The 15,938-nt window shown below is 39.5% G+C and overlaps 1 protein-coding gene across 1 annotated transcript; it reads right to left on the bottom strand.

Annotated features, from left to right (window-relative positions):
* Positions 1–953: 953 nt before the first annotated feature.
* On the bottom strand, positions 954–5,230 carry LOC101387504 (mitochondrial ornithine transporter 2). The gene has a single exon (XM_004420065.3). It carries the CDS (start codon positions 5,136–5,138, stop codon positions 4,233–4,235), a length of 906 nt encoding a protein of 301 aa, XP_004420122.1. The 5' UTR covers positions 5,139–5,230; the 3' UTR covers positions 954–4,232.
* Between the last annotated feature and the right edge of the window lie 10,708 nt (positions 5,231–15,938).

The following is a 15,938-nucleotide window of genomic DNA, read 5'->3' as shown; positions in this document are numbered from 1 at the left end:
AACCAGAATCAAGATGAACAGACAACCCACCAGCTGGGAGAGAATATTTGCAAAACATACATCTGACAAGGGGTTGATCTCCGTAATATATAAAGAACTCACACAACTGAACAATAAAAAAACAAACAACCTGATCAAAAAATGGGCAGAGGAAATGAACAGACACTTCTCCAAAGAAGATATACAGATGGCCAATAGGCACATGAAAAGATGTTCAACATCATTAATCATCAGAGAAATGCAAATCAAAACAACACTAAAATATCACCTCACGCCTGTTAGAATGGCTATAACCAAGACAAAAAACAACAAATGTTGGAGAGGATGTGGAGAAACAGGAACCCTCATACACAGCTGGTGGGAATGCAAACTGGTGCAGCCTCTGTGGAAAACGGTATGGAGATTCCTCAAAGAATTAAAAATAGAGATGCCCTATGATCCAGCCATCCCACTACTGGGAATCTATCCAACGAACCTGAAATTAACAATCCAAAGAGGCTTAGGCACCCCTATGTTCATTGCAGCATTATCCACCATAGCCAAGAAGTGGAAGCAACCTAAGTGTCCCTCGACTGATGATTGGATCAAGAAGATGTGGTATACATATACAATGGAATACTACTCAGCCATAAAAAAAAGACAAAATCGTCCCATTTGCAACAACATGGATGGGCCTGGAGGGTATTATGTTAAGAGTAGTCAGCCAGAAGGAGAAAGACAAACACTGTATGATCTCACTCATATGTGGAATATAAACCAACTCACGGACAGAGAAAACTGTATTGTGGTTACCAGGGGCAATGGGGGTGGGGGGTGGGCACAAGGGGTGAAGGGAGTCATATATATGGTGATGGACAAACAAAAATGTACAACCCAAAATTTTACAATGTTAAAAACTATTAAAACATCAATAAAAAAAAGATGTAAAAGAAAAAAAAAAAAAAACAGGGATCTTAAAGCTCAGATGGTGCTCAAATTGTAAATGCAAGCTCTAGACAGAGGGATACTTTCTGGCCTTGAGCAAAAAATCTCCTGTGACTCTTTTATGTACATAACAGCTTCCTGGAAATAATTATCACCCCTCCTTAGAGCTTTGGGCCAGAAGAAAAAGAACCTACTTTTCATCCAAGTTCAGCAACTTGGGGACATTTTCTTGTTCAATTCAAGAAAATGGGCAGGTTTGATACTTCATTGCCAGATATGATCCTTATGAGATGTCACATATACATAGCAACTGCAACAGCTTGGTATTCCATGAAAGCTAGGACTGAGACTGAATTTCTAGCTACAATATCACTGTAGCATGCAGACCATCTGGCCCTGACCATAGAGCAAAGGATGTAATAAATATCAGAAAAGATTTTTCAAAGTTGAAGGGTAAATTATGCTACGTGGAAGTGAAATTTAAAATAAGGCTAGGCATCAGAAAAATGGATTTGACCAATTCAAATCTTAGAAATAAATACCATCTCACCACATACACAAAATAAATACACGGTAACTCTGAGGGGATGGATGTGGTAACTCACCTTATTGTGGTAATCATTTCACAATATATATGTATATCAAATTATAACATTTTATGCCTTAAACTTATACAATGTTATTTGTCAATTATATTTCAATAAAGCCGGGGAGGGGGGGGAAGAAAAATACCATGGCACTAATTTAAAGAATACAAAGAAACCACAATACAAAAACAAAAACACAAGGGAAAGAGATAGTTCCTTAAATTCAAAGATTCCACCACTGATTTTATATACACACTCACACACACATACATAATTTGGATTCTACTTTTTTGTTCTAAATTTTATCCTAGAATATCACTCTTCTAACTGTAAAACAAACATCTAGACCATCAGATCCTTGAGAAGAGAAGCCAAATATTAATGTCTGAGCACCCAGAGCTCAATACAGTACATTGTAAATGGTGTGAGTTAAATATTTTTATTTAGGTAAATAATTTAATGATAGAACACTCAAATTTCTTTAAACACAATATTTCAAGATCTATATTTTTGTCCGGAGTACAGATCTGAAATAGTACAAATTGTTCCCAAATATCTAACCATGAATTAAGCAAATAGAGTGGGAAAAAATTCTCCTGAGTTAGGTTCCCATTTCTCACACCCACTCACTCTTACTTGACTCAAACTATTTCCATTAAAAATATTTAGTTAAACCTTTAATGGACAACATGTGAAAAGGTCTGCTGACAACAGGGCTGAGATGAGCACAGGGGCTGGGCAGGGGGCGCGTGGACTCTGAAGTGGTCCACTTCCTGCTGGAAGCCAGTCCTGTCCTCTCTTTGCTGTAATCAAGGCCTGCTTGGATGACACCCCAATAAGTAGCTTCTGACCATTTCAGTATGGGATATATAACTTAAATATATAAATAACTTAAAAGTAAAGTAGGAAAATGGTTTTCTTTTAAAGAAACAGCAAATGGAAGACCAGCCCTGGCTCTTGAGTACACCAAGCACAACACTGAGCATCCCCTCCCCAAATGTCTACCGTAGCCCCCACTTGTCAACATCTTGTTTCCCTGACCCTATGCTTCTGGCACGATGGCTGAAGTTGCAACTGAGGCTTCACAGATAGAAGAAAGCTAAAGAGATTCCACACAAGATTTACATTTTGCGGACAGCAATAGATAAACATGGTGTGGACTATTATTAATACTGGTAGCCTGCTTGCTTTCCGCTTTACAGGCTGCTTAAGAACAATTCTTATTGAGAGAGACTCTGCTGGTCTTGGAGCAGCAAGAAACGATGAGGCTTACTTTGGCAGTGACAAGAACGACCCTCTAACACCATAGGCTATAGGTGCTCATCACCAAGTCTGTGGGGATCAGATGAACTTTAGTTTTTTGTTTTTGTTTTTTGGCCGTTCGTATATACATACATATGGTATAATTTAATAAAATTGTTTTTCTTAACGTTTCATTGCTTTATAAAGTCACACCACATATGTAGTCATCATTAAAATTCACTGATGGCCAGTACAAAAATTAGAAAGTTCCAACACTGTTAAAGCATGGCAAGGAGTTATGGACCCCAAGGTAAACTTCAGGATGGGTCAGCCCTATCATTACTCACTGTGGAGTGCAAGCACTAACTTCTGTCTAGTTCTGTCTGAGAGGAAAGGACTTCATCCATGAGTACTGTCACTTGATCACCAAACAGGGAACAAAAGCTTCTCTTGGCTTTGGCACTCTCTGTTTCCTGGAAGGGTTTCTGACCGAGGGAGGCAGAGAGGACAGTGAATGATCCAAAGTGGATCAACAACCCCTAATTGAGCCAACAGAACTCCCTGGAAGACTGGAAGCCAAGAACTGTTGTCAGCTACATGGATCTTCACCAAAGCACAGCAGCATAGCCCCCTCCCCTCACCCCATTCCTCAACCTAAAGCCCAGCAGAAGGGAAGCTCTTGGGGAGAGGAAAAGAAGGGAAGTTGGTACAGATGAAGGCCATACTACTTCCCAAAGGTCTGAAGCTCTAGACCACACCTAATGAAGATAGCAGAATATGATCCCATTTTGAAAATAAATGGCACCATTTTAACAGCAGAGCATGTTGGTAAAATCCAGGATGCCTACTTTGAAACTTAAACTCAAGAATGTGGAAGCCACACCAGTAAGCAGGTATATTCTCCTTTTAAAAATCTAGATGGGTATTCTGGTTTTCAAGCACTACACGAAAACTTTTAAAAACACTTTAATTGCCTGGTACAGTACACACGTTAGGCAGAGTTTTAAAGAGGCCCTACATCTTGAATGGGTTAAGCAATCATTCATAACCATCTTCATGAATCATGGTTAACTCTGTTTTTCTGGTGATCTGAGATTAACCATGGAACCAAACTGTGTTTCACGCATAACACATAACCAACCAAACTGCATGTACAAGTACAGGTTTATGCAAAAGCCATGATATAACTATCTCTAGCCTTTCAGATTAGGCACATAGGGCCACCTGCTCACTCTGTATGTCCCACCAAACACAAGAGCAGCAACTTTTCTATGTCAATACCACTACCGGCAGAAATTATATGATATGAAATAGAGGTTCTTCTGTAAAGTTTAAGATTTAGGGTAGAAGAAGGGAAGACAAAAACAAAATTCCCATGAAGTAAAAAATAATTCCACCTTGGTCCAGTACTCCATGAAACCCTGAGATAAACTATAGTCCTCAAATGCAAGTACTTGAACCCAGGTTCACCAAGACACTTCAGTATGCTTCAAACTGGCTCATCATCATCTTCCTGCTGTATTCATAAGCCAAAAACAGTGCCGCATTGGCAGGGAATGCTCGAATCATAGTAGCTTTCAGTCCAGAATATAAGGCTGCTATTCCTTCATTTTTCACAACACTTAAAAGAGTTCCGATAAATCCTGCCTGTTTTCCAGACATGGAAAGAACCTGAATTCTGGATTTGATACAGTCCACTGGGTATATGACAACCCAAAGGCAAATTCCAGCAATTCCACCACTTAGCATCAAAGGGACAGGGCCTAGTTCGTCTTTTGATCTCCCTGAGGCAAAAAACGATCGGCTCAGTTCATAGCCACCGAAGAAGAAGAAATAGCCCGGTACTTCTTGAAGTAGAGTGCTCGAGAGTCCGTGGTAGAAGCCCAAGAGGCCATCCTTTCTAAGGATACTCTTCACGACGGACCAAACTGTATTATGGCTTTTCGCTATCTTCCCTGACATCTCCATTTCGTGCATGGCCTGTAGCCGGCATTTCACAAGCTCAGTGGGGCACAGGGCCAGCGCAGCAAACGCAGAGGCGAAGGAACCGGCGGCTGCAGTCTGCAGATCACTCAGTTTTTCCTGCTTGTCCAATCCAACCACTTTCCTAACAAACTGTTGGCAGAAGCCGTAGCACATGAAGAGGACAGAGTTCTGGGCGACAAAGGCAATCAGTGCTGGGCCGGTCCCCTTGTAGAAGCCCCGAAAACCCACTTGGGAGTACGTCTTCAGGCAGCAGTCGGTGAGGCCCTTGTACAGCGCGGGGAACGTCTGCATCTTCACTTTCAGGGTGTCGAAGGGCTGCCCGGTCAGGACACACACTGTGCCCCCGAGGGCCCCCGCTGTGAGGTCGATGGCGGCTTGGATGGCGGGATTGGACTTCATGTTCGCCCACTCTCCGGCTGGTCTCGGTGGAAGACAGCTCTCTGGAGCTTAGGGCGGGCTTCTCAAGTCCCGCCTCCTGCTCTTGGCTCTCACTCCCTGGCGGAAGAAGCCGCTTAACCTCACGTCGGGCCGCGGCCGCCGCCCCCCCCCCCCCGCGCACTGAAATAACCCCCGGCCGGCGGCCTCGCGCCGGCCCACCAGCCCCTCTGCGGCCGGCCGCGCCCAGCCCCGGGCCCCGGAACTGCGCTCAGCCGCCGCCCGCCCGGCCTGGCCCGCGATCCCAGCGCCCGCACACTAAACACTTTTAATGAATTATATATACAGCAATTGAAAGCTATTCGATAAATTCTTGCAATTACGGCCAGAGACTCTAAGCGCCGCTATTCACTTGGCGGAGAAAGAAATGCTTTTCTATTCGGTCAGACCCTCCTACCTGCCCCATTTCTTACTGGGCAAAACAAAATGGGAAATGCTCCCAGTTGAACGACCCTGGAGTCAAAAGGTCAATCTACAGAAACAGAGGTATAAAACAGGGAAGACAAACAGACTACTTGGGGGTTTTTACATGACAATGGTGGCTGCTTTTGATCAGAAAACCCTTAATCGTCTCTGGGACAGGAATGGCGGCTCTGCCAAGGCGCCTCTCTGCACCCTGCTCTTCACTCGCCTGGAGACGCGGGGGAGGCCTGAGGCCGGCAGATCCACTACTACGTGCCTGCGGAGCTGGAGAAAGGCTATTACGTGGCGAATCGCCAAGGATCTGGGGCTGGAGCCCTCGGAGCTGGTGGGACGCAGAGTCCTCATCATTTCTAGAAGTAGGACACGGCATTTTACAATAGACTTGGAAAACAGATATTTATATATTGCTAAGAAACTTGATAGAAAAAGCTGTGTGGCTCCCTCTTTCTAGGTATTCTAAGTTTCGAGGGTCTTATTGAGGACACATAGAGCTTTATGCAGTAGCAGCAGCAGGTTGGGAAATAATTGATAACGCCTAGCTTTCAAGGCAAGATGCAGTTTTGGACCTTAGTGAGGGTACTGCTGTCAGGACACTTTTTCCTTCCAGATGCTCATAATCCCAGCGTTGGAACGAATTCTCTTAAGGCGTACATTCTAAGGCCTAGTTGGTATTTTACTTTGGGGGTAAAAACAAAATGGAGGAAGGGCCAGAAAGTACGCTGAAATGATTCTCTCCTTCATTTAGAAAGCTTTCCTTGTCTATCTTTGGCTGTCAATTAATATTTAAAAGTGAGGCACTGAACAGCAGATTGTGAATGGATAGAGTTGTCAACAGGTAGACTTCATTGTAGTAGACAGTGACCTGGCCTTTTCTTGGGAGAATGCCCAAATGTCAGTTTTTGGATTTCTTTTCTCTGGAACCACATGGTTTCTTCAAATAATCTTCCAATCTTGACTGTGTGTACGATGTCTGTGGAGGACATGTAGGCCTTGGATACTGAGATGAGGGGAGAGGGTGAAATTCCTGCAGTAAAGGATACAGACTTTCGCATAATTCCCTTGTTTGATGCAGTACATCCCAGCCTTCATCTGTGCCTTTCTCGGAGTTTGAGACTTCTTTGGTTCAGTTTACCCAGAAAATAAACTTTCTATCTGTGGGACGAGGAAGGAAGAGTCATCTGGCTTCCCAGGGTGCGATAGGGATCCTGAACATCCAATAGCTCTGAACACAGACTTTAATGAATCCCATGTTTCCAGCCCCACACTGTCCTCCCTTCCTTGGAACTTTCTTTCTGCAAAAATTGAGCCTCTTGGAGCCAGCCCGGTGGCGCATGCAGTTAAGTGCATGCTCCGCTGCAGCTACCTGGGGTTCACCACTTCCGATCCCCCAGCGGGCACTGATGCACTGCTTGGCAGGCCTTGCTGTGGCAGCGTCCCATGTAAAGTGGAGGAAGATGGGCACGGATGTTATCCCAGGGCCAGTCTTCCTCAGCAAAAAAAAAAAAAAAAAAAGAGGAGGATTGGCAGATGTTAACACAGGGCTGATCTTCCTCACAAAAAAAACTGAAAAAAAAAATTGAGCCTCTCACAGGTTCTTTATCAAGCAGGTTTGTCTCTCTTTACTATACTCCCTTGCAGACAGTTAGCATGTAATTTTCTCTGATCTGTGAATTAATTTATCATTTCTTCATCTGGTTGGCCTTCTGAAAACAGGTGACATCTCTCATTCACTGTAGTCTCATCTCCTATTCTCTTTGTCCTTGGTAGTTACTGTTATTTGGGCAGGATTTTTGATAGAGAAAAGAGATACGTGAGATATGTGAGAACAATCTGCCATTTTAAACTAGAAGAAGATTTTTAAATCCTTCATATCATATTTGAGGGATTTGTCTTTTTATGTTTCGATATCACTCTCAGGAAAGTCAGAGAAAAAAAGCATATTTTAATACTTATTGCAGATAACTTATCAAGTTATCTAGACTGCATTCAACATTTTAATGACCACTGATTGTCAATTAATTACATATGGTTCATTGTTTATTTTTTAAAAACACATACTCAGTTTTTACAAACACACCGAGAAGCAGGATAGTGTAATATATTATCAACTGCTTTTGCATTAAGTTCCTATATATGTCTTGGAGAAACCAAATTAGTAATCATCGCAGGAATTAGACTTGAAGCATTAAGTTTTCCTATCAGAACAATTCAAATATTTGTACTGTGTAATAGTAACTACACTTGTATTAGCCATTTTAAAGAGTGATAGAGATAATCTTACTTTTGGTTGTATATGCATTTAAACCATGAAAAACATGCATAAAACTTAGTTATTGAGTGATGGCTATGTTCATGGCATTGTGTTAGCACTATGTTGCTGCACTAGTACTAAACTGTAGCAGAAATTATTTAAACGATAATATATTACGTAGACTTTACAAAGACATCTAATACAAATTAGAAAGCCACCTTTGCAGCCTCCTAAAGAATAAAAGTCTACAAATAAACATTGAAAGCCAAATGAAATGGACAATTATACATTCATCCTAGTAAATCAGAAATGGTTTTGGCCATTAGGTGCACTCCTTAAGGGAGCCCATTATCATAGCTGTAATAAATATAAGAAAGTGCAAGACATTCCAAGACCAGTGACATAGCATATACTGTTAGCATTACCATCTCACTATGGAGAGCTAAAACATATAACTGAAGTTAGTTACTGTAAATGTGTTAGTTACCTCAGGGGCATTTAAAAAATATTTTACATCTTTTATCTTCCTTGTAAATAAATAAGTACTACATTGCTGTTTTATCTACTTTGGCTGTATGAACAGCCATATTAAGCTATCCTCTAGCGTGGATTTCTTTGGGCTACAGTTCCTGATGCACATACACTGTTGAGTCTTTAAGCACTGTTTTCTTCACTTTGTCCCTCTGATCAAGAACACATAGCACCCCCATGTTCACTGCAGCATTATATACAATATTCAAGATATGAAAACAACCTAAGTGTCCACTGATGGATAAATGGATAAAGAAAATGTGGTGTGTGTATGTGTGTGTGTGTATATATATATATACACACACATACACATACAATGGAATATTATTCAGCCATAAAAAAAGAAGGAAATCTTGTCATTTGCGGACAACATGGATGGACCTTGAGGCCATATGCCAAGTGAAATAAGTCAGACAGAGAAAGACAAATACTAGATGAACTCACTTATATGTGGAACCTAAAAAAAAAAAACAAACCCTGAACTCATGGATACAGAGAACAGATTGGTGGTGGCCAGAGTAAGGGGGTGGGCGAAACGGATGAAGGTGGTCAAAAGGTACAAACTTCCATTTATAAAATAAATAAGTCCTGTGGATGTAATGTACAGCATGATGACTATAGTTAATAATACTGTATTATATTGAAAGTTGCTAAGGAGTAGATCTTAAAAGTTCTCATCACAAGAAAAAAAAATTGTAACTATGTGTGGTGATGGATACTTACTGTGGTGATCATTTCGCAATATATACAAATATCGAATCATTATGTTGTATACTTGAAACTAATATAATGTTATATGCCAATTATATCTCAGTTTAAAAAAAGATACATACATGCTTCCAATTGATACCAAAGTCAAATGTCAGATCTTGAACTTAAGAGTTGAAGGCTCTCCATCTATCCACTCTTCCACTTTAACTCTGCTTATTTTTATCACAGTTTCTGTGGGTCCAGAATTCCAAAGTAGTTTCTCTCAATCCGAAGACCTGATTTCTAAGCCACATTTTAGATTTTTACAGCAGCACCCCACTTCTAGGTACCAAAAATCTGTATTGGTTATCTATTGCTGCATAAAAAAATTTCCCCAAAATGAAATGATGGAAAATAATAATAAACATTTATATCTCACACAGTTTCTGTGGGTCAGGAATTCAGGAGTGGCTTAGCTGGAGATTTCTGGCTTGGTGGTCTCTTGTGAGGTTGCAGTCAAGATATTAGTTGGGCTGGAGTGAGGCTGCCAGGGCTGGAGAATGATTCCAAGATGGCTCACTTACAAGACTGGCAAGTTCTGCTGGCTGTTGGCAGGAGGCCTCAGTTCATCACCACTTGGACTTCTCCATAGGGCTGCTGGAGTGTCCCCATGATATTGTGATTGATTTCCCCCAGAGTGAGTGATCCAAGATAGAGCAAGGCAGAAGTCAGATGCCTTTTATGACCTAGACTTGGAAGTCACACATTATTTCTGTAACATCTTATTGGTTACTCAGGAGATTCCTATTCAATGTAGGAGGGGACTACACAAGAACAGTGACACTAGGAGGCAAGAATCAATGGGAGCCATCTTGGAGGCTAGCTACCACAGTACCTGTGAGAATTAAACAGAAAAAAAGATGTAAGAGAAGACTGTGGAGAGAATGTGGGAGAGAAGAATTTCCACAGGAGTGTCAATCTCAGGCTTCAGGTGAATAGGAAGGGTAGGCATTGAGGACATGTAGGAAACTGAAGTAAATCCAGGAAATGTCCCAGTTGTATGGACAACCATGAAAAGATATTTTTTCTGGTTAGGAATATGGTTTCCTAGATGCATTAAAAAAAAGTACAGTAAAATAGTATAAAAAGATTTTGTAAATGCAGATAGGAATGATACGAGTTTCCCCAATGATGAAAAAAAGATGGGGCCAGGTGAATCAATTTTGTGAGAACAGAGAAGAATAGGAAGTACGAGAGGAGCACTTACCTAGTAGAACAATATACTGTAGAAGTGCACACCTTCCAAATCAATACTGAACTGTGATTGTTTTGTTTTCAATTTTCTCTCAAATTACTGCCATAATTTACTTTGTACTCTGAATTTAGCTGTTTATCCATCAAGGAGATAAAAGAGAGACATCTAATCTTTCTCCTTTGGCTGTTCCACAAGGAGATACAATATAGATACTGCTAACATACTGGGCAAGGGAAGAACAGGATTTTTTGATAAATATGCTACATTAACCATATACTTGCTAATAATGGAAGTCAAGATACAGGCTATTATAGGAAAAAGAACTTGAAGCAGAGATATTAGAGAAATTTGAGGAAGCTTTAAAAAAATCTGAAAATGGCCGAGTTGTGATAGTACCCCTGCAGTGGGCTTGCTTGTTCTGCTGAGCATTCTTCCTGGGACCTTGTGTGCACCTGAAATGAGACAAGTCTTTCTCATGAGAAACAGCTAAGGACTTCAGAATAGAGCTGTCTCAGGACAGAGTCTGCATCGTCTCTGAAGGTAGAATACATTTCATGTAAAGGTTAGAGAATGGGGTCACATGCTTCGATGGTATCACAAATTATGAAAAGATATATGGTGGAAAAAGCCAAGGCCTTTTAAATTTTGAATAATAGTTCAAAACCCATTGAAATTTTACCAAGCAGATATTGAAATTCTAGATATCAGTGACAGTTCACAGGTTTTCTTAGACATCCCTTAAAATTAGCATAAGACTATTACTTGGCATGAGTTTCCAATTCTTCCAGTACTTTAAACTCCAGCATGGAAATACATCCTCTGCAAACTATAACCTGGAAAGCAATGCTTATTTCTATGAAAATTAAGATAAAAAGAGAGAACATTGTAGAACTGATCTTACAAAACAATTAAGACAAGGAAGAACAATTCTTTCATCATCTCATGTGACCACCAGATATGAAAAAGTGAAACATTCAGATCTGGAGGAGCTCACATACCCATAACTAAAGAAAACTGTAAATGACAATAGCCCAGTATGTCCCAGTTCCTTTAAATAAAACTATTTTGAAAGAAAATATTACATTGGAAACCATGCTCCTTAACACCAAGGCCAGGGATCACAAGGGCATTAACAGGGAAATGATATTTACCTTCACTGAATTGTCAGACGGTGGCACAAATAGTAGAGAAAGAGATTAAGTTCCATGAAATATATTTAACTAAACAGCTGGACTCGAAGAGAACAGATCCCAGCATACAGTGTAACACTGCCCAAGACAATACACAGTCTTAAGCAACTGAAACCACTTTTCCTTGATTCTAACTGAAATGATGCCTCTGTTTCAAATTTAAGCACATGTCCTCCCAAGCATACATACCCGAAAATAATGGCAAAGGAACTTCCAACTTCTCACCGAAGACCACCACTCTCGACCAAGATGAGAACACCCAAATCACTTGCTCCCCAACAATTAGATTGAGTGGCCAGATAGGATTACCTGAGAAAGTGAGGTTTGAGCAGAGGCCTGAATGATAAAAAGCTAGTCATCAGAGTATCTGGAGACTGCTCCAAGAAGAGGGAACCATAAGTGCTAAATAAAGCTCTCTGGTGGGAGAGAGCTTGGCATCTGAAGTACAGAAAGAAGGCCAGGGGCTGGCCCGGTGACACAGTGGTTAAAGTTCGGCGCACTCAGATTCAGTGGCCTGGGTTCATGGATTCATATCCCGGGCGCAGACCTGCACCACTCATCAGCCATGCTCTGGCGGTGACCTACATACAAAATAGAGGAAGACTGGCACAGATGTTAGCTCAGGGCTAATCTTAAAAAAAAAAAAAAAAAAGAGGAAGATTGGCAACAGATGTTAGCTCAGGCAGAATCTTCCTCAGCAAAGAAAAAAGAAAAGAAGGCCAGTATGGCTGCTGTGTGGTGAGCAGCCTTCCTAGTCTATGTTTTCACATAGAATTCTTACTGGAAAATAAAAAAATAAAAACCAGAGTTCAAAACACAGTCTTTCAGAGACATGAATTGTCACGGTTTGCCCAAATTTTTCATCTCAAATAAACATTTGATCTCCAAATTCAAAATGTCAGGCTTTATGACATTTAAAACTGAATATAAAGATCTCATTGGCCTCATATATAGACATAATGCAAAATGGAGGCCATATGGACATGAATGTTTATTGCAGCATTCTGTATAATAGCAAATTTAAAATGGAACAACCTAAGTGAACAACAATAGGGGAGTGCATAAAATGAAGAAAAGTTCTGTATCATGAAAAAAAGCAGTAAATCTATATATGCCGATAAGAAAGGACACTCATAATACATTTTCGAGTGATAAAGTTTTAGAATAGTGTCTATAACAAAATCCTGTTTTTTGCTTTACAAAACTATGTATATGTATAGAACTAATTGTACCCCAAATAAAGGTCTGGAATGATACATATCAAAATGTTAACAGTAGTTTACCCTAGAAAGTTGGTGTGAAAGGGAGGGTTTTTTTTTTGTGAAATCTCTGCATTCAAGTTTTTCAGTGAGTCTTTATTTCTATATTTTAAAACACTAATTTAAAAACATTTCTTCAAAACTTCTGTTCATGAACCCAGAAATACTGAAAACTATAGCCTAACTGCACACCACACTTATTAGCCCAGGGAGCTGTGAGGAAAGAGAGTCTTTTTTGTAACTGCATTTACTTGAAGGAAAATGGATCCCAATCTTCTTCAGTTATGTCTTTCTCTTTTGTAGTTTATATAACAGAGAACTACTCTTTGTTATGGAGTTTTTAATATTAATGCAAGGCCAAGCCATAAATAAATCAAATAAAAAACAATAAAGCTACAGTAGTAAGCTGAGTCAATTTGTGCTGCAGATATACTGTAAGCAAACTTTGTTTCTGCTATAATTTATAAATTTGATTTAGAAAGATTCTTTACTTTGAAATCAGTCAACCACATTTAAAATAGCCATTTCTTTATATACTTTTCTACCATTTCCATCACTCTTTAATTCAAATAATTATTTAATCTGTTATGTTCAGACCCTAGTAAATAGGCAATAATAGTTTGCTTTCATTGTTAATCTACTATATTCCAGGCATTGTTCTAAGTCCTTTATATGTAGCAACTCAACAGCCCTATGAGGTAGGTAATATTATCACCTCCACTTTAGAGATGAGAAAATTGAGGCAAAAAGATTAAGTTACTTGCCCAAGATCATAAAATAGGTCACTGAGCTAGGATACAAACTCAGGCACTACATCTCTTGACCTTGATATTTTAATCTCTTTACTATTTTTTAGTAAGTTTACAGTGACTAACAACCAAAGCGCATACTCTGTGAATTTACAGCATAGGGGTATACGAACAACAGGTAATTTAGACTTTAGTACGGTAAATGCTTAACAGGGTATTTATCCCAGTAGACTATTACAGAGTGTATGAGATTGCAGACACTCAGTGTCTAGTTCAGTACTTCATATCCAGTGTCTGCTACTGTTTGGCACAATAAATATTTGTTGAATGAGAGGGAAATACAGAGTACAGGGAAAGTCATAACAGACTTAACCTAGATGGAGGAGATCAAGAAAGCCTTGCTGGAGTTAGTGTTATTTAGGTTGAGAACTAGGGGTTAAGCAGGACTTGGCCTTACGTAAAGGAGAGTCTTCTAGGTGGAGTGAATAGCTTGTTAAAAGGTTCTAAGGCCCAGGAGAGAAAGAGGAGTAATTAAACTCCTTGAAAAAATGTAAATGCAGTATGGATTGAAAATAGTGAGAGGATGTAGTGAGATGAGGCTGAAAAGTAATTGGAGCACTCAAAATCTTGTGTGTCCTTTTAAGAAATACAAACTTAGTCCTGAAAGCAATCATGTGCCACTGAAGGATTTTAAGCATGGGATTGACAAAATCAAATGTATCTTAGAAAGATCACTTTGGTGGCCGGGTCAAAAAACCAAACTGGACGGTAAAGAAAACGTTTGCACACACACACACAGTTAGGAAGCTATTGCCATTTGCTAGGCAAGAGGTAATGGCTTGAACTACGACAGTGGGGATGAAGTATTGTGACTGAAGAGCTTTTTAGGAAGTAAAACCAGGAGTAAGGGGGCGTTGTCAAAGGTTATGGGTTAAGTTTCTAGTTTTAGCAACTGGGATTTGTGTTAGTGCCATTTATTTTCACTGAGTCATCAAACACAAGAGGAAGAGCAGGCTTTCAAGGAAAGGAAGAAATTATGAGTTCCAATTTGGAAGAGTTGAGTTGCCTGAGGGATACTTACAAGTGAGTGTTTACAATACACAGCTAAATACACCAAATCTGAAGCTCAAAAGAGATCAGGCTTAGAAATATGGATTTGAGAATCAGCATAGAGCTAATAACGGAAATCAGAATAATGATATCTGCTAGACCATTTTGTGACTAGAGGCAGCATCTCTCCCCATTATTGATGGAACTCAGCCATCATTGGTGTTGAGATCTTTATAAGAATAATTATTTTGATAAATGATCCACTGTAAAGCCAAACATGGTGGGAGCTCTTCAGGTGTCAATCTTCTAAGTGCAGTAAAATACCAAACATATTAAAACAGAATTTGTAACCTAATACTCTAACATATTAAGAAAATCTACCCCTTACTTGCAAACCTCAAGAAATAATCCGAAGCCTAGATATTGAGAGAAACCCTGCTTAAGCCTCCATACTCTGTATTGAAATCTTAAAATTATGAAAACATTTTGATAAAAGAAAAATGATGGTCAGATAATGCAAGAGAAAAATTAGTTTTGTGAGGTCTCCCAATGTCAGCATGTATGATTGTAGACTTGAGAAGTCTGGAAAATTGATTTTGTTTAACATTTCACCACTGCTTCTTGTCAAATACAAAATTAAAATGGGCTTTTTAAATATTTGCTTCATGAGGCTAATACTTTCAAACCAAAGCTTTTCTTTATAAACCAATCTGTCAGAAAAGAATTGCACACAGCTCTGCATTATGTAAATTTTAACATTAATTTTTCAAAAACAGTTCAAGTGTGAGGCATTAGAATCTTGAGAGCCTGGAAAGTTTAAGAACATGAAAATTATGTTTAAGAAATTCTGAAATATCAGACTACAGTACTGACTTCCTTTATGAGCAATTTTGACCAACTGACATGGACAAATCACTTCAGTTCTCAGAATATTAAATAATTGCAGAAATTAAGTTGAAAATATTTAGAAATACAATCTTAATCCAAACCAATGGAATGATTCAATGAACAGTACTTGATAGCCCTTACTTTGTTTTGTTTCTAATATTTTAAGCAGATGTGTAGTACTTAAAAAAAAAAAAGATAAAAATAGACCTACATGTACAAAAATTAGGGTAGTTTAGGAAGGTTCTGTACCTAGCGTTTCCTAACTTCCAAATGGAGCAGGTGGATTGGAAACTTAATATAATGCAAAGATGACATTTCCCAATTTCTTTGCCCCCGCTGCTGGGTTTTCCCTAAAACCCAACATAACTGTTTCTTTCCCTACAAAACATGATCAAATTGCTCAGTCATTAAATCCCACCAAGAAACCACCTTACAAGAGGATCTGACACACCCACTACCCCTAAAAAAGGAAGACACA

The sequence above is a fragment of the Ceratotherium simum genome, chromosome 4 (genome assembly GCF_057802395.1).
Source record: "Ceratotherium simum simum isolate JZ-2026a chromosome 4, ASM5780239v1, whole genome shotgun sequence".
Taxonomy (NCBI): Eukaryota; Metazoa; Chordata; class Mammalia; order Perissodactyla; family Rhinocerotidae; genus Ceratotherium; species Ceratotherium simum.
This window is presented reverse-complemented; position numbering and strand designations above follow the sequence as displayed.

Bases quoted from the DNA above. Each gene is read 5' to 3' on its own strand.
- LOC101387504 (XM_004420065.3), bottom strand. From the start codon at position 5,138: ATGAAGTCCAATCCCGCCATCCAAGCCGCCATCGACCTCACAGCGGGG.